The sequence below is a fragment of the Mauremys mutica genome, chromosome 2 (assembly GCF_020497125.1).
Source record: "Mauremys mutica isolate MM-2020 ecotype Southern chromosome 2, ASM2049712v1, whole genome shotgun sequence".
NCBI classification, from domain to species: domain Eukaryota; kingdom Metazoa; phylum Chordata; order Testudines; family Geoemydidae; genus Mauremys; species Mauremys mutica.
The window spans coordinates 253,470,568-253,490,509 of record NC_059073.1 but is presented as its reverse complement, the minus strand read 5'-3'; the positions used below and the strand labels follow the sequence as shown (position 1 = coordinate 253,490,509).

Sequence of the window (19,942 nt, the reverse complement as noted above, 5' to 3'; positions counted from 1 at the left end):
ACTTATTAATGTACAGCGTGACAATACTCTCATAGAATCAGTGACAAATAGTGTAATAATCATAAATGTACAGCAAGCACCACAAAATTAATAGGTGCCCTGTTAGTGATATTCACAGATGTGCACCAAGCACCACACAATTCCTAACAGGCCCCTAAAGTGCAGGGTCAGGTAGAGTATACCACAACCCATTACTGTGGCTTGCTGCTAAAGTGCTCTTTCAAAGCCTTCCTGAGCCATATAGCTCTATGTTGAGCTCTTCTCATAGCACTTGTATCTGGCTGGTCAAACTCGGCAGACAGCCCCTCCACTCCCCACTGGCAGCAACTTTTCCCACTTTACTTCACAGATATTATGCAGGACACTGCAGGCAACTATAACCCTTGGGATATTTTACACACTGAGGTCCAAGCCTATTAGTAAACAACGCCAGTGATCCTTCAGTCTACCAAAAGCATATTCAATTGTCATTCTGCACCTGCTGATCTGGAAGTTGACTAATTCCTTGGTGTTGTCAAGGTGGCTGGTATACAGTTCCTAAAAGCCAGGGGACTAGAGGGTAGGTTGGGTCCCCCAGGATCATTATTGGCATTTAACATCACAAATGGTAATTCACTAGTTGGGAAAGAAAATCCCTGCTTGTAGCTTTCTGAATAGTCCCGTGTTCTTAAAGATGCAAGAATCATGCACCTTCTCTGACCAGCTAACCTTGATGTGAGTGAAATATTCCTGGTGATCCACCAGCGCTTCCACAGAGTGTATCAACAGAGTGTATCTGTTGATACACTCTGTGGAAAGATGGTCTGCTGCCAAAATAGGGATATGCATGCCATCTATTGCTCCACTGTAGTTCAGAAACTTTGTTGCTGCAAATCTATCTATTATATCCTGCATGTTGTTGAAAGTCACAGGCCTGTATAGCAGGAGATGATTAATAGCCCTGCACACTTCATGACAATGGTTCCCCACAGTGGGTTCCAACTCCAAAATGATTTCCCACTGACCAATAGCAATCTGGCATTGAAAGTTTCCACAGTGCGATCCCAAGTGCTTCTCCACTGTCTGTGCAGCTCTCATTCTCATTCGCTGAAAGGCTGGGTTGAACTCCACACACAGATCCAGGAATGTGGCCTTGTGTATCTGAAAGTTCTGCAGCCACTGCTCATCATCCAAACGTGCATTACAATGTGACCTATCAGTCAGCGCTCGTTCCTTGAACCAGAAGTGGCACTCCATCATTTGCAGCTGCTCCATGAACGCCACCAACAATCTTGAACTGGTTCTTGCTACGTCTCATAGCAATCTGCCCTCTAGGAAATCATCATGTTCCCCATAGCTTTTCTCTTAGCTCTGCAAATACTGGAGGATCATGTATCCTGTGCTTGCAATGCTCATGACAATAGTGCAGAGCTGTGCAGGCTTCATGCTTCTGTCAGAGATGGCGGACAGGAACAAGTCCCATGTCAGTTAGTGGGATTTTCAAAATAGATGTGAAAATTATGGAAGTGAGATGGCATTATTGGGTGGAGAAAGTTACATGAATGAACTTGAACCTGCCATCCCAGTCACCCTGTATGACTTGTTTCTTCCTCACCATGCTTTGCCAAAACTTCCCAAAAGAAAGAACTCTGGATGGCGGCGAGTTGTGCAGTGGGATACCTACCCATGGTGCACTGTACTCTGTGTCAAAACAAGCACTCCTAGAGAATACATGCAGTGCTGACACAAGGAACCAAGTATGCACATGCACAAGCGATATACTAACTGTGGCAGCTCTATACTGATGTAACTTGAGTTGGACAACGTTTGTTGTGTAGACATGACCTTAGTTAAGTATCTCAGTGTGTATTTAGGTACCTAGCTCTAGGCACTTCAAAATTTTAATGCATATTAATGCAATTGGAAGGTTGAGGTTTTAATTGTGTAAAACTCAGAAAGCAACTTTAACTCTCCTTATTCATATGTATATTACAAAATCATTTTTTGTTACAATACCAGACAACATATATGAAGATAAAATGTTTTACACTGTGCATGTGTCTAAGTTTATAGAAATAATTACAGTTCCTTATTATACTGTGTTATTAGCCAAATAGTATGTACAGCACCTAGTGTGTGTTGTCATAATCTGACTGTTTTAATGCATATGGACAAGGGGAAAGAGTACAGTGCTGGGAGAACTTTAACTCTGGATCCTTCTTTTTTATACTACAAAAATCTCAGCCTTAATATGCCAGTATCATAATTCTGGGGGGGTGGAGGGTTTAAATAAAATGTTCTCCTTTTATAGAAAAACAATTCAGAAGTGAACATAGTGTTAAAAAGCCAAAAAAAAAAAGAAAAGAAAAAGGGGTGGGGAGACCGGCTGGCTGAGGGGACTGATAACGAGATATGTAGCCTTTCCTCTCAAGGTCACTGCTTCAACTCTGGCCTGGGTTAGCAGTGACTAGAAGTCATTACCACCCAGTGGCTGACATCAAGTGAAGTATCAATTACATCTTATCATGTATTGTTTTATTAAGCCTCATACTGACATCCTGATTAGTGTTTAGATATGCCATGGTAGCATATTTCCATAGGTATTGACTGATCACAGCTTTATAATAATTCAAGATATAACTGAAAAACAATGTTTCACAGATTGCATCAATCCTGCTTTATAACAGATCAAGTGATGTGCTGCCAATATTTAGCAAGGGGCTCCCACAGTCCCCCATTTAGAATACAATAGCCCTGTTTACCTTAGGTGTATCTGCTTGCTAGGAAGAGGGTAGGATAGCAGAATGCAATCATGTCTCTTCCCACTTCAACAAAAACACTTTCTCATAACCAGGAGGGAAGGAATACAACTTGGCACGCACACATCTATTAAGTGCACTTTGCTGGAAGTGTTTATACTTTCTTCCTGAAAAACACATTTAGGGCACCGATAGGATCGCAGTGTTCAGCTTGTGTAACATGAAAGGGAGGAGGGAGAGGAAGTAGGCATAGTGAGATGGGGAGTGTCCGGGGTACCGTCCCTCAGGTAATTGCATCAGGTGTCAGATATCTTTTAAAAAAAATCGGATGGTGCATTTCATAGGCCAAAAAAAGAAAGAAAGGGGAAAAAAAGGGTATTCATGATAAGTAATTTGAATCCTAGTGGTAAGTTATTTTGGGCAAGGACAATTTTTGCAGTATCCAGGGAGGAGGTTACTCTGTTAGAACCAGGGAAAATCACAACAACTCACCTGTGAAGAGGTTGAGAAACCTCACACCAGCATGAAAAAGGTTAAATCAGGGTTTGTCAACCCATGGGTTGAGACCCATACTTAGGTCACCAGAATGTTTCAAAGGGTTGCATGGCAGCTCCTGTGGCTCCTATCCCACAGGGCTGGCTGGATTCACCTCCCTGTTCCAGGTATTGCTACCTCTGGGATTCCAGCACCACTCAGGTGTGGTCCAGCCGTCATGACAATGGGAGCTCAGAGAGGTTAAATTTGAGTGAGTGGTGCTGCAATGCCATGAGCCAGGTCCCAACTCCATTCACACAAATTTGGTCCAATCAGGGGGACGGGGCCAAACCTGAGCGGCACTGCAACCCCAGAGGTTGCAATGTCTGAGTGGAGAGTCAAAAGCAGCCAGCCCCACAGTACAGGAGCTGCCACTATTGGGTGAGTGCCAGGCAGGACCCAACTGAAGCCACCCCAGGGCCTCCACCCCCAGACTATTTACTGGGTCATGATAGGCCATAAACATTTACAAATGTGTCATGAGCCCAAAAAGGTTGAGAATCACTGAGTTAAAGAGAGCTTATGGGCACAGCTAGACCCACCCCACTGTACCTGCAGCCAATGCCAGGCCTGGAGGGAGAAGAAAAGGAGAGAACCTGGCTTAGTTCAGGGCTGACTGGTGAAGAGGCAGGAGATAGCTGCCTCCCTACGTGAGGGGAGGCATCATTAGTAGCCTGACAGCTGGGACAGCCTCCTGGACTGAGGAAGAAGCAGTGCATCCCTGACTGAGGGAAACTGCCAAGGAGACCAGGGGGCACCAGCAGTGACTGAACTGCGTGACTGAACTATAAAAACATTGTGGGGTAGGGGTTAGGTTCCATCAATCTTATGTCTGCTCCACCCAGAGGGACCTCAGGCTGCAGCAAGTCCACAAGGGGTTGCTACTTGAATTGCGCCACTACAGACTGTTTGGACTATAGGGTCCATGCCCCAAACTGAGGTAGGAAGTAGCCCAGTGCAGTGGACTTACACACTGCCAGGAGGATCCTTCTGGCATTGCTTCACACAGGGCCCTGGCTGGGAGCCAGTGAGGAGAAGGGCCTGGGTCCCTCTACCACACCTCTTAAAGGACTGAGGCACCTCCATCAGGGAAGCAAGGGGCTGGACATCAGGCACCCCAAACACTAGGCTGTCTGGTCCTCTGAGCACCACGATACACCTCTCCTCTATTTGATGAAAGGATTAAAAAAAAAATCAGATTTCTGCAAGTTTCCCCAAAGCCCCCCCTCTCCAGTACTTATACAGTCCCAGAGCCCTCACCCATACATGTAATATGCTTTTTATCACAGAACTTTTTATAGCTGCATTTATTTTATCTGAAGCTCACGGCACTATAGAACTTGGTTTATATTATAGGTGCTGACAGAGCTTTCAAATTTCTGCACACTTTCAGTTTCCCTGAAAATCTTTTGATTAGACATTTTGTTCTACCATCTTACAATCAATATGATTTACAGAAGGACTCAGGTTTCCTGTTTTAATTTAGTTTACATTATAGAGAGAGTTCCTTCTGGGTTTAAGTAAAATTTACTCTTCTCTGTGGGACATATGGGGCTAATGTAGCTCAGTCATTCTGTATATTGCACCTTCTCTACCCAATGATCCTTCAGGGTTGTAAGTGGTCTTAAACATAGGACTTGGAGCAGGCCGGCCCACAACATTTTGGCACCTGAGGCGGGGAGCTCAAATGACGCCCCCAGACCCCCTCTCTTGGGCCAAAACTTTGAAAGGTCTCAATTCTGCCGCCTTCCTGTTCTACTCCTCTCATGGTACTGCTCTGCTACCTACCCCAATAAAGGAGAACTAACAACTTAAAATACCTTGTTCAAAAATTTTAAGTAACACTTAACTTTCAAACGCCTGAACAGCAAATGTAACTTTTCTTGTCTGCATAGTAAACACTGGCATTTTTATCTGTTTGAATAATCAAAGTGGTGCTTTCCGTGCCTTCTTGATTGCAAAGATTTGAACTGCATCCTGCTGAAAGTCCACAGTCCAGGCCAGCTCATGCTCTATTGAGACGATTGTAAGGCCAACCACCCTCTCCTGTGTCATTGTGGAACATAAATGTGTTTTTATTAACTTCGGCTTGGAGAAGCTACGTTCTCCACTGGCAACTGTTACAGGAAGTGTTAGAAGTATGCGCAGAGCAACAACAGCATTTGGAAAGAGGGTGGTCATCTTTTTTGTGCACATACATTCCAGAACAGCCTTCGGAGTTGATCCTGCTGAAATGGAGCTTGAAAGGGCTTTCAGTTCATCACTTAAATCACTCACATCAATATCGTGCATGTCATCATGTGTCAACACTGTCTCTAGTGCCCTGCATTGCTGGTGTAGGTCTTCTTCAGGTATAGTGAGGAGTTTTGGAATATCATACAACATCCCAAATATACTGCTGTGTTCCTTGAGCTGCATGAAACATTCTTCAACTGACTGTATTGCACAATCTAGCACCTGGTTAAAGAATTCAACTTTGAGTTGTTGTTTGGGGTCTCTTATGGGATTCTCCCGTGCCTTGTAATCAAAATTTCTTCTTCTTTGGTGACTCCTATATTCTTCAAAGGGTGGGAATATAGCTTCAATGTGAAGTTCTGCCAACTTCTGTGCACTCTTCAGAATGTTTTGAAATCCCTCATCTGACCAGTAAGAATGTAGGTATGACTTTGCTTTGTCCAGTTGTTCCATTGCTCCAGATATATCAAGGTCAACACCTTGGAGTCTCTTGCTTACAACATTTATTTCAAATAGGATGCCATGCCACAACACTAAGCCACACAGAAATTTGAAGTTATGTATGTTTCTGGTGATTCCATTTCCCTCTGCCACTGTTCTCCCACGAACAGTTCCTGTCATAGCATTATCCTCCATAACAGCAACTATGGCATCATCTATCTTCCCAATTTGGTGTTTGATAAGCTTTATCGCCTCCACTTGACTTTCCCATCGTGAGGCACTCAGTGGTTTCAGTGTCAGAGAGGATGTTCCCAGATGTTGCTTCAAAATTTGCCATCGATGAGTTGATGCAGAGAAAAATACATAGATGCTTTAAATTACGTTTAAAAAATTCAGCAGCCTCACTGGAAGCTGATGCTGAATCACTGACCACCAAGTTCAATGAATGAGAACTGCATGGGACAAAAAAAGTTCGAGGGTTTATCTCTTGGATCTGTGTCTTCACTCCTCTGTTCTTTCCTCTCGTGTTGGCACCATTATCGTAGCCCTGACCTCTCATGTCAGCTATCGCAATTCCCGTATCTTCCAGCTTTTTAAGAAGCACGTTTGTCATACCAGCTCCTGTAGTATCATCAATGACAATAAATTCTAGAAAATGCTCTCTGACAGTCACCATTGCAGGGACATTTTCACTAGGTTCTGTTGTTGTTACAAAACACACCATTAAAGTCATTTTTTTCTGTATGGCTGATGTCAGGTGTGCAGTCCAGAATAACAGAGTGATATCTTGCTGACTTCAGATCTGCCACAATCTTCTGTTTGACTTTTGTTGCCAGTAACTGTATGATCTCATTTTGAATTGTTTTTCCAAAGTAGTGGTGTGTGACTCTTCTTAGATGCTCCTGGAGTACAGCATCAAACTCAGCCATCAGCTCCACAATTTTAAGGAAGTTTCCATTGTTTGGCACATACAGATGATCTGAAGTGCCACGCAGTGCTAGGTTTTGGGTAGCAATCATTCTCACAATGGCAATGAGCCTTTTCAGAACATTTTGCCAGTAAAGAGATTCTGATGCAATCTTCTCTTGATGCTGATCATCTATGGTGGCCTTTAACTTTAGTCTCATCTCCAGCTCTTTCCACCTATGGAATGCTCTCTGGCGATTTGCTGCCTTCTCATGGCATGCCAGATTTCTGCCAGATTTTTCCAGTCCTTTGTTCCTGTAGAACCCAAATGTGGCTGGAACATTAGACTGGAAGAGTTTGCAACAAAAACAGTATGCAGCATTCTGGGTTTTTGAGTACATAAGCCATGGCCTCTCCACCTTGTCACCATTGGGGATTTCACGCCAGTAATGTGTTGGATGGAAACTTCTATTTTCATTGTCTTTGGGGAACATGAAGTTTTTCACTTACTGTGGCCCATGCAGTAGAAGGAAGTCCCCTCAGGCTACTGCTCAAGTGGGTCCACAGTCCTGGATCATCTAGACTTAAGGAACTAAACTCAGCAGCAGCTGTTTCTTGCGCCTCCATCACACTCTTCTCTGATCTACACTTTTCTTCAGGAATGTGCATGGTTACATCCATTTGAGATGGAGTTATAGATGCTGCAGTAGCTGCCAGGTCACCTGCACTCTGACTAACTGGAAGATCAGGCATCTCCTCACCACTCACATCCTCACTGGGGCCAGAAGGCTCACTGTGAACATTTGTGTCTATATATCTCAGGAAAGCTCCTTCCTGCTTAGATAGAAAAGCTTCCTTTGCTTTTTCTTTTTCTGAATGCTGCCCCAGAGGGGAGTTTTCTTCTTTCACTCATGACTGCTGTTCTGTGCCAGCTATAGTGGCTCTCAACACTCAGTTGAAGGGGACAAATAAGCAGGCTGGTAGGACGGGCTGAGTGAGGGAAGATGTCAGCGTCTTAAGGGCCTAACTGGCTCCTACTACTTCAGTTGACTGCCTGTTCTCCTCAAATGGGTTCAGGGAAGCAGCAGGAAAGAGGAAGCTCCCTGAGAAGCTGGTGTTAATCAGTCCAGGCTCCTGGGGGTGCTAGAGAGGTACATAAGAGGCTCCTGCTCCTCCTGTCTCCTTGCAGCTCCTGCTACTTTCTGTTATTCCCTCTCACCTTTTCTCCTGCCTGCCTGTTATGTCTCTTGTGTCCTCCTTCCTCCAGCACAGCCCTCCACCATCTCTGTGCATCTAGAACAGAGAGAATACATATGCACCAGCAGCAGACACAATTTTCTACACTCTGGATCCTAGTGATGCGCCCCCCCCCCCACAGTCTGGCACCTGAGGCAGCCGCCTCAGTTCGCCTCATGGTAAGGCCAGCCCTGACTTGGAGAGAAAAAAAGCTGATGAATTATTACTAGTTTACATTCTATGTGCATCCTGCTATGGGAATATGAAAAATTAAACAGCAGCAGTTGTCAGCTGTAATCTTGTTCTGAATCACATATTTTTTATCTTATTGGATAGAAAGACTCTTAGATCATGACTCATGTAGGATCAAGTGGGTTCAATTACCTTGTCCCCACTCTTTTAATTATTTCTCTTCTACCAAAACCTGGTATTACGGGGTGCTCTATTTACTGCTGGGTGGCATCCTCTTCTGGTGATTAGCACCACCAGGTTCAGTGCCTCCTTTCTTCTCTTCCACCGTTGCAGCTCTCCTCTCCCTCATGGAGTCTCAGTACAGTTGCTTTGTGACTCAACCCTCCAGGTCACAATGATTCCCCTTCTGGAGGAGCCTTTCAAAGTCTGTCTGCCCAAGCAGCATCAGGCAGTCCTCGCGCCTGATGCCCTGACCATGTCACTGCTGCAGTAACTCAGGAAGTCTTCCCACTCACTTCCCCAAGCAGTGGTAGATAGTGGGGGAACCCAGTCCCACCCTCTACTCTGGGTTCCAGTCCAGGGCCCTATAGCAAGTAGTTAAGATCTGGGTCTTCACCAATCCTACAGCTCTCTTCCCTGGACTACTTCCTACCATGCTTCTTTAAGGTTCTCCTTCATCAGCCTTCCTAGTCAAACCCTTCTCTCTTAGGCCTGCCAGGTAAACCCTTCCTTATGGATTTCTGTCCCTTTTCTCAGGGGCACCTATCCCCTTCTCCTTTATCTCTGGGATAGAGACTGCACACTTCCTCCCTACCACCTGGCTTTATAGAAGCCCCTTCTCTCACACGTGAACTTCCTCCTAATTAGCGCCTTGCACATAGTCTAAATCTCCCCCATTTGCAGCTTAATTGGCTGATTGGGTGCTACCGCATCATACCTGGAAACACATTTTCATTAAGAGGACATTTTTTTCAGTGTTTATACAGTAAGGTATGAAAAGGCGGGAGGAGGCGGAGGGTGGGAATAGGAGAAACAAAAACACATGGAAGTGAAGGGTGTGAAGAGTTTAAAATATATTCTGGCACACTGAAGGTAGAATTCTGGCCCCATTGAAATCAATGGGAGTTTTGCCAATTACCTCAGTAGGATCGGGGTTTCACCTCTAGTGTTACTCACTTCACACTGTTCCTTTCCCCCACGCCCACCTGTCTGAAGCAGCGGGAGCATTCCAATGATATTTCTGTATATCATCCATAGTCATAGTAAATTGGCTCAACACACCCCACATTTTGTTATCTCGGTTTCCTAGAGCCACTAAACCAGGAGTGGGCAAACTACGGCCTGTGGGACCGTCCTGCCTGGCCCCTGAGCTCCTGGCCTGGGAGGCTCGCCCCCGGCCCCTCCCCTGCTGTTCCCCCTCCCTAGCAGCCTCAGTTCGCCCCACTGCTGGTGCAATGCTCTGGATGGCGGCGCTGTGAGCTCCTGGGGCAGTGCAGCTGCAGAGCCCAGCCTAACCTGGTGCTCTGTGCTGCGTGGTAGTGGCAGGGGTGTGGCCTGGCTCCAGCCGGGTGGCATGGCTGTAACGCCTCCAGGCAGCATGGTAAAGGGGCATAGAGCAGGGGGGTTTGGATAGAGGGCAGGGGAGTTCGGGGTGGTGGTCAGGGGGCATGGGTGTAGATGGGGGTTGGTGCGGTTGAGGGGGAATAAGGGGTTGAATGGGGGCAGTCAGAAAGGAGAGGGGGGTTGGATGGGGCGGTGGGGGGCAGTCAGGGGACAGGGAGAAGGAGTGGTTGGATGGGGCAGGGGGTCCCAGGGGTCGTCAGGAATGAGAGGAGGGGTTGGATGGGGTGGCGAGGGTCTGGGGGTGGGTCAAGGGACAAGGAGCGGGTGTGTGTGGATGGGACAGGGGTCCTGGGGGAGCGTCAGGGAACAGGTGGGGTTGTATGGGGCAGGAATCCCAAGGGGGGCAGATAGGAGGTGGGGGCCGGGCCACGACCCCCTCCCCTAATCGGACCTCCATACAATTTCTGAAACCCAATGCGGCCCTCAGGCCAAAAAGTTTGCCCGCCCCTGCACTAAACCAGCACATCATTATTTCACGTGGGGACTTACAATTTCTAGATCAGGGATTCTAAACCTTCATTGCACCATGACCCCCTTCTGACAACAAAAGTTACTACATGACCCCAGGAGCGGGGACCAAAGCCTGAGCCTGCCTAAGCCCTGGGTGTGGGGAGCAAAGCCCAAGGGCTTCAGCCCCAGGCAGCGGACCTGTAACCTGAGCCCTGCCACCCAGCGCTGAAGTCCTTGGGCTTCAGCTTCAGCCCTGGGCAGTGGGGCTCGGGCTTCAGCCCCAAACACCAGCAAGTCTAAGCCAACCCTGGCAACCCCATTAAAATGGGGTCGTGACCCACTTTGTGGGGCGGGGTGGAGAGCGAGAGAGAGAATATGAATCTGCTATACAGCCTTAGCTAGGAGCCAGTTGGCTTTTAGCTCATGTGGTAGAGGCTCATGCACTAAGCTCCAGAGTTCCCAGGTTCGATCCTGCCCGCCAACGACCAGGGTCTGTTGGCATTTCATTTGCATGTTATGTTCATCCCTGGATGGAAAGAGAAAAAAAAGTAGTTGCTCAAAGTCTAGGCTACATCTATACTACACACCACTGGTGGCAGTGTGTAGGACACGTGTGTAGCTACACGCCGCAGCAAAAAGCAAGTTGCATCCACGCTGTGGTGTGTAGCTACACGTGACAGTGAAAGGCTCTGGTGGGATGTGGAGGCAGCTCTCTGCTGCCGAAGCCTTTCACGGCACTGAGACCTCCCCACTTCCAGAACCTTTCCCCAGAGTCTCTCCCTGCAGGGAGGAAGGGCTCCAGCAGCTGGAAGGCAGTGGGAACCTGCATTGCGAAAATAGCATTGTAGGTGAGGCGGCACAGTTTGGGTGAGTAGGTGGTTGAGTACATACCCACACCCTTCAGGTGTGTCTTTACTCGCCTAAGTCATGCCTCACCATCTACACTTGTATTTATACCCATGCTAGGGACACTATCCGTGCACGTTCCCTATAAGCTGTGGAAAGAAGCATGCAGCGTAGGCATGCCCTTAGGGTTCTCCCCTGCCCAGTCTGCTTTAGGCAGGTGCTACTTAAAACCATTTTCTCTGACATTGAATGACAGTGAGTCAAGAGGCTGCTTCCCCACCAGATGCTAGTGCAGTTCCCTGGCCAGATGGCAGTGTGCTGACTAAAGAGCTAGCCCAACACGCTATCAAGCTGAATGCAGAGAATGGTATCTGTAGCTTTTGGCCAGTAAACACAAGACCTCATTTGAACCCAAAGATCTAGTCCAATAGCAGATGCCTGGTGTTGAAAGCATCAGTAATAAACCATGTACAATATGGACCGTTGGTACAACTGTGTATTTTTATGTACTTTTAAAAGAATATACTAATCTTTTAAAAGAATGCTGCCAACAGAGAAAGCTTCAGTGGTAATAATGATGCTGTGTCTTTAATGGTTCTAAAACTCTGTCCTAGAGTCACTCACTGCTGCACTTTGACTTCAAATTATGTTAATACCTATGATAAATGCCTAGCTTCCAGGAGTCTCGTTTGAAAAGTCCATAACCTATTTTAAGAAAAAATAAAATTTCCTGGAACTTTTTTTCAGTCTTATGAGATTCTAATCTCAACCCTTGTTCATGGCCAATATTGATTTCCCTTTGTAAAAATTTAAACAATTGGGAACTGTGTAGATATCTGAAAGGCACATTACCGTGCAGCTGGTGTTGGATTAAATTTTGTGGAAACCTCAAGAATTTGTAAGTAGAACTAGCTACTTACTGGAGGGCAACAATTGTAAACCCAGTGACCCTGCAATGGCTGGCACTTTAAAAAGGCTAATCATTCGCTAGCTGGTCACAGATAATAGAGCAGTTGTTAGCTGGTCCTTTAAGAGCTCTCCTCTGTAAAGAAAGGGGCACTCTATCACTAGGAACAGAGGTAGAGGACCCTTTCCTCTCCTTTGGACTACTGAGTGTTAAAATATTAGTACACAGGAACTCAGGAGAGGGAGGTCATGCATTTTTGAGCCCAGTAATGCTGTGTATTAATGGCTATACCTCTCCTGGTTGAAGGGAACGCTTTTTGGAACTGCTTACTGGAGTATTTTGAAAATGAGAGCTGTTGCAAGCAGATGACTGGTAGTCCTTAGCTTCCTAATATTGTCGAGGAGTAAAAATAGCAGAGAACCATTGTAAATACTCTCTCCATTGAAGCAGTGGAGGGGAATCTAAGTTGATTACTAAGGATTAGCCTCTTGAGTATAGTTTGGCTGTCCATTTCTTATTTTTTACTCCTTATTTTTTCCCTGCTTTGTGAATATTGGTTAATGTGCTACTCATGTTCCTTTTGATATTTATTTTTAAAAGGGCTGGGGATAGATTTTCCCCCCGTTTACTTTCACTGCTAGTACTATGGCCTACTTGTTTTCCAGCAGCAGTTGCCACTCTAGCTGTTGGTAGGCCTCAAAGCCATGACTGCCAGAAACCAGAGACCTGAAGAAGATCTCTGTATAGCTTGAACGCTTGTCTCTCTCACCAACAGGAGTTGGTCCAATAAAAGATATTACCCTCATCCACATTGTGTCTCTAAAAAACAGAATACTCTGACTGGCATGAAGCTAAGAGGTTGGCAAGGAGGTGGCTGTAGCAAGCTGGTATGCCATGGGCTCAGCTGGCAGTAGTTCGTAATTCTGTGAGCAGTATCTGACCAGAGGTAATAGCAGATTATGCATAAAGGCTGATGTTTGGGCATATCCTCACTCCTATCCAGGTGATTGATCTGTCTGAATGGATCCTGCCATTGCATCATTCTGATGGCTTTTGCAGAATATTATGGCAGCCTTTATTACCAACAACAATTGACTGCCACAGCCTGCTGTCAGGGCTGGCTCAGGCTTTTTTGCCGCCCCAAGCAGCGAAGAAAAAAAAAAAAGCCGTGATTGGCAGCACTTCGATGGCAGCTCAACCACGCCGCTTCATTTATTGGTGGCAATTCGGTGGTGGGTCCATTGCTCCGAAAGGGACTGAGGGACCCGCTGCCGAATTGCTGCCGAATACCCAGACTTGCCGCCCCTTTCCATTGGCTGCCCCAAGCACCTGCTTCCTGCGCTGGTGCCTGGAGCCGGCCCTGCCTGCTGCATTGTCCTTACAGGTGACCATGGTGGGTCAACACAGAGGACCAGCATCTGACTGAAACAGCAAAGGAGAAGAATAAAGTACCACTAGCAGAGAGCTTATTCTGAACTACATTGATTACAACCTGGGAAGTGGTTACATTCATGTGGAAAAGGCAAAAAACACTTGTACTTTTTCTTCACCATAGCATTAGACAAGACTCTTCCAGCAGAAATGTTCAGATGGGGAGGCAGGATGTAACAGGCACTGTAACAGAATTCACATTTTCTCACTGTGAATAATTTTCAACCTAATTTTCTAATAAGATCTACTGGCTCCAGTCTGACCTGACTAACATCATAATGTTCTAGCAGGAGGTGAGAAATGCTGCTAAATTCCACTCTGATTTACTAGCTGATGTTCTTGATACATTGGGAGAGCTATGAACTAGACCCTTCTCCAACCTGGTTGATGAAGATTAGTGGAGAAATTTGGTTTATTGGTGAGGGTTATTAATGTTTCCCTTTTAGACAGCAGGGTGGTATTGTTGCTGCCTTTAAACAGGGAACAGGTGTATCTTTGATTAAGAAAAATAATCTCTTGCCACTGCGTACTGAACTCTAATTGCCAAGGCTGTTAATTTTTCCTTTTTGAAAAAGGTTAATGATCAGACAGCTCTGGGACTTCAGGAATTTCCTCAGCAGGCATTTGCTCCCTGTGGGCTTTCAGGTGCAGGGTGCCACAGGGTTCCATTTTGTCGTCATCTCTTTTCTGTCTGTCGGTCTGATTAGGTGAGATTGTGACAGGCTCTGAGATCCTGGTTTAAGAGAGTCCTTAAGGCAAGATGTGTGGTTCACAAACACAGATTTTTTTAGTGCACCAGGGACACACAGACAACAAATATTTCCAGATACACGTGTAGATCTGCATAGATTTCTTTTGACCTGCTAGATTGTCTCAGAAAGGAAGATATGAGCCCATAGTAAAGTCGCACCCACATGCCAACATGTAAGCCAGAATGTTCCATAGTGGTAAAAAATATGGGCATGGGAGTGAAGACATCTGGGTTTTATTCTTGGCTCTGCCAGAATTTGTGTGATCATGGGTAAATTGCAACATTAACTGATTTGATTTAATTAAATAGAGTAGAATCTCCAAGGTTTTTTTCTTGCCAGACAACACCTTTAAGTCTGTTTATTTCTATCTTTTCCAGATTGGTAGACAGAAAAATTATTTCTTCCACATATATGTTATGGGATAATTTAACTGAAAAGCTATGAAAAAGCTGGGAGTGCTATCATGAGGCATTTATTTGATCCTTATTAAGGAGATCAAAACCCCTTTTTGAGCCATATGATTCATGCTGGCTCAGAGTTTTTGCATGAAAATGTTCTTCCTGGGTACACAGATTTCATTTTGCAGCATAAGTGAGCCTCAGGCACTAGTGCAGATACACATTACACTACATTGTATGAGGATAAGCTAGTCTTGACTAATTACCCCAAATTCCTTCCAGAAGTAGTTAGAATCCATTTGATTCCATCAATCATCTTTCCAGTATTATTCTCACACCCACTCACATGTTCCTGTAATGCTTTGTTACAAAAATTATATGGTAAAAAATCTTTTAAATGCCATAGGATACGGTCTTTAGAAAATCCATCTAGTTGATCATTTCTTTTGACATGAACTTCTCAGGGTAATTTTTATTACATGTATTATGGTAGTGCCTAGAGGCCCAAACCAAGATGATGACCAGGGCCCTATTGTACTAAACACTGTAACAGACAAAGGAAAAGATGATTCCTGCCTCTAAGAGTTTACTGCACCTAATAAAGAAAAAATGCAACAAGTGAATGGCTGTAATAAATCGTTGGAAGGAGTAAGGCAGAATGAGGCAAACAATGAGAAAAGCATCAGAGGGGTAGCCGTGTTAGTCTGGATCTGTAAAAAGCAACAAAGAGTCCTGTGGCACCTTAAAGACTAACAGATGTACTGGAGCATAAGTCTTTAAGATGCCACAGGACAATAAGAAAAGCATATGTTTACATAGGCCAGATGTGCACAGCGAGATGGTTTTGAGTCAGATACATTTTATTCTTATAATAAACTGTAAGAAATAAATAAGATAGATATCAGCAGTCCCTCCTGACCATGTATCTAGATATAATCAGTTGGCAGTTTCCTGTAGACATCTTGGTAGAAGTGAATCCTGGGGAGGGGTTTGTTGGGGACAGGCTAGTGTCTTTACAGATTAATTCAGGGAACATGTGAAAGGGGAGCCTGGAGGAAAACATAGAGGTGTGAGAGGTGTGTACAAGCAGTGAAGGCTGCCTCTGTCAGTGGAGTGGAGAGAGTGAAAGGTGACACAATAAAATACAAGAGCAGATAAACAGGCAGGAGATAAAATTGTGATGCAACTTAAAAGTATGTTGTTAATTATTATTGTAAGTTATATAAGTACATTATTATTTATTATTAATGACCTGGATGTAGGAATAGAGTGCATACTAATCAAATTTGCAGGTGACAGAAAGCTAGGGAGGGATAGCTCAGTGGTTTGAGCATTGGCCTGCTAAACCCAGGATTGTGAGTTCAATCCTTGAGGGGGCTGCTTAGGGATCTGGGGCAAAAATTGGTCCTGCTAGTGAAGGCAGGGGGCTGGACTCAATGACCTTTCAAGGTCCCTTCCAGTTCTAGGAGATTGGTATATCTCCAATTATTACCTTTTAGGGAGGTTTGCCAACACTTTGGAGGATAGAGCTAAAATTCAGAGGGATCTTAATAAATTGGAGAACTGGGCTATAGACAACAAAATGAAATTCAACAATGACAAATGTAAGGTGCTACTTAGGGAAGAAAAACCAAATGCAAAATACAAAATGGGGGATAACTGGCTTGGCAGCAGCACTGCTGAGAAGGATCACAACCTCAGCATGAATCAGCAGTGTGATGCTGCTGCTGCAAAAAGCAAATGCAATTTTAGGTGGCATTAACAGAGGCATAGCATGCAAGTCACAGGAGGTGATAGTACCGCTCTACTCATCACTGGTTAGGCCTCAGCTGGAGTACTGTGTCCAATTCTGGTCACCAATGTATAGAAAGGATGAAGAGAAACTGGAAATGATCCAGATGCGAGCAACAAAGATGATCAAAGGAATGGAATACAAGCCATATGAGCAAAGGCTGAAGGAACTGGGTGTGTTTAGTTTGGAAAAGAGGAGATTAAGGGGAGACATGATTGTGGTCTTCAAATACTTGAAAGGCTGCCTCTGGTGGGGTGATGACTCACCAGCCCTGTGCCTCCTGCTGGTTGTCCAGGGAATTAGCTCTTTCCAGCTCAGAGCGCCCTCTGCAGGCTGGTGTCTTGCCTGCCTCTGGCCCCGTGCCCTTCCCACACCCCGGTACCCTTTGCCCTGGGGTTCTGCCCACCACAGTACCCCCTCACTCTGGCTCTCCCCTCCCAGGGGAACCCCCAAACCCCTATCCCCACCTTGCCTCAGTGGCTACTGCCAGTCTCCATTTAGCCCCATTCACTGGGGCAGATGGCAGTCTGTAAACCATTCATCATTGGCAAGGGGGGTTGGACCTCTTACAGGGCCAGCTGTGGTCTGATTGGAGCACGGTTCCACCTGTGACTGCTTCCCCCAATCAGCCTAGATTTCCCCCCGCCTCAGTCCTTTCCCAGGGCTGTTTTAAGCCCTTCAGGGCAGGAGCAGGATGACCACCCTGCTACACTGCCATAAAAAAGATGGAGAAAAGTTGTTCTCTCTTGCCACAGAGGTCAGGACCAGAGGCAATGGTTCAAACTACAGCATAGCAGATTTAGATTATGCTGCAAGAAAAAATTCCTAACTGTAAAAGCAGTAGGACAATGAAACAGACTGCCTAAGGAGGTCATGGAAGCTTCTTCACTGGAGGTTTTCAAAGGGAGGTGGGATAGTCCATCTATCTTGGATGGTTTAGACACAGCAAATCTTGTATCTTGGCAGGGGGTTAGACTAGATAACTGCTGCGGTCCCTTCTAACCCTATGGTTCTATGATTCTAATTGAAAATTTGCCAGAAGGATACTCTTCGTAAAATGAAGCAACAAACAAGCCAGATATTAGTAGGCCTTCAATCTCTCTAATCATATATTAGGGTTTTTTTCCTGTGGCGGCCATCATCATAGTATCTGAGCACTACCTCAGATTCATGGTACAGTACATTTCTAAGTGTCTATACAATGGCATCAAAGTCCCTGTGTCAGCTGAAAAAACAGGAAGGAGAAGAATGTCAAAAGGGACTAGTGATTTTTGGTGCTCAAACTCCAGGGGACTGATTTCCAGAAAGTCACTTGTCCCTTTTGAAATTCATAGTATGATCCTATAGAAAACAAAAGGGGATTTCCTTGTCACATCCCAAAAGCTACTAACATACTCTTGTTTTATTTTTTAACTTCAGTTAATTTAGTGTTGGTGAAACAGCTGTTATAAATGTACTTTTGAAGGGTAGAATCTGAGAGCATTTAATTTCACCCTGTAAGTATGAACAGCAATTTTGGCTTATGGCTCTGCATCACTATCACCCAAGTGATTGCCAGCTCACAAAGATGAATAATCATGCTTTCCATCTCAGTAAATACACTTAAATATTTGCTCGCCTGGTGGGGCAGGTTGTTCTTAGTTGTGGGGAGAGGGCATGTTTGCCATGAGAAATTAGGATGAGCTCTAGTGTTATTGCTTTTAAGGCCCCTCTCTTTAAGTCGACCAACAACAAAATAGCATAATGACCTGGGTTTCTCCTAGGAATCAGCAATTAAATTTGAGTCCAATAGGAATAATGATGGATGATGTAGACGACTTTTTCAGATAGAAATGAGGTTATGCATATTTTGTATACAGTGCCTAGATTGTACAGTGATGGGTGCATTGGAGATACATATGGCTAGACAGACATAAGGTCCAATCCTGAAGACCTGACTAAGGCAAAACTTTCCCTGACTTCAGTGGCAGTTTTGTCAAGTAAAAGACTGCAGGATTTGGCAGGTGTGGTATATTACAGGAAAGAAAAGACAAGTGTTAATTTTCATTGCACTCTTTTATCATTTGATTGTACACCATGTTTCCTTTAAATTCAGAGCACTGGGGACACTTATGACTAATTCTCTTTGATCTATTTGATAAGAATGTCCTCTGCGGTTTTCTCTCGACACTGAATGACTCTGAATTGTGGGCACCACGCCGGTAGGCATGGCAACATAGTCATGGCACAAGCCATGTTTGACAGGACATGTGTATGATACTGTGCGACATGATGGATTCACCGTCTCTATTTTCAATTGCAGGGAGGAGAGCATTGCTATTACCAGGGCCAAATCCGAGGAAACTCAGAATCATTTGTTGCCTTGTCAACATGCCATGGACTTCAGTAAGTTTCCCCAGGTTATTTTTTTAATGGGCTGTATGTCATTTCTTAAAACAAGTACAAATTTTATAGTAAAAGAATTACTAATTGCAGCAAAATGTTAAACATCTTACTCTCCCTCACAAATTATGGGTTGAATTTGGACCTATAAAGAAATCTTGGATTTGTACAAGTAGTTTACAGAGTGCCTGAGTTGGTTTTTATTAAGCACATAAACACACTGGTATTGTGTAACAGACCCATTTTTTCAAGTTAAAACTAACTTACAAATAAATAAGCAAGGGTGAGAGCAACCCCAAATATTCCTTTCCTAGGGGGGAAAAAACCCCTTTCTAAATGTTACTCTTTAACTCTTTCAAAATATGCTTTGCTCTTTCCTGATTACTACAATGAGTAGATGGCATATTTCTTGTCTGTTCTGACCCCATGTACAAAACAAAACTGAGACAGTGAAGTGGGGGGTTTCTAGTCATTTTTCTTTTCTTTCACAGAGGCACTGATCTTAGATATTTACCTAATGATCTGTAGTTTACATATATGGCAATATATTTGTAAATCTGAAGGAAAGGAGTGGCCCTTGCATGGCAAATTGAAAACTTTGCATTATTTTAACAATGTGTTGTACTTAATAGCACCTTCCATTTGAGCATCTCAAACAGCTATACAAAAATCCCACATTGCCCCTCTTTGTATCATAGTTTTGGACCGGTTCAAAAAGATTCCTGGCCTGATTTTCAGAGGTACTAAGTAACTGCAGCTTCAGGTGACTTCATTGGGAATTACAGGATCTCCCTGATATTGAGGTCAGACATTGCTTGAAGGGTCATGTGATGAATGGTCTATAAATAGGAGCACTCAACAATTACCTTATACTTCTCTTTTCCCTCCTGCTTCACTGAAAGGCAGGCACATATCGATGGGGATTTTCATTGATTCGATCCTTTTCCTTCTCCAATAGTTCTATATATTCTGTATCAGACTTCTATATTTTCTGTTAGTTTCTTTTAGTTAAATTTGTTGGGTTTTGTTTTTATTTTAGCATCATTGCAGTTTTCTGTCTGATTGTTTGTACCATAATG

The 19,942-nt window shown here is 44.6% G+C and overlaps 1 protein-coding gene across 1 annotated transcript in view; it reads left to right on the top strand.

The window, feature by feature from the left end:
* The window catches only part of ADAM22 (ADAM metallopeptidase domain 22), a 205,948-nt gene that overhangs the window by 98,425 nt on the left and 87,581 nt on the right, over window positions 1-19,942 (top strand). Inside the window, exon 5 of the mRNA XM_045003043.1 lies at window positions 18,784-18,866. Within this exon, the coding sequence (XP_044858978.1) occupies window positions 18,784-18,866 (83 nt within the window). The remainder of the gene's footprint in view (window positions 1-18,783; window positions 18,867-19,942) is intronic.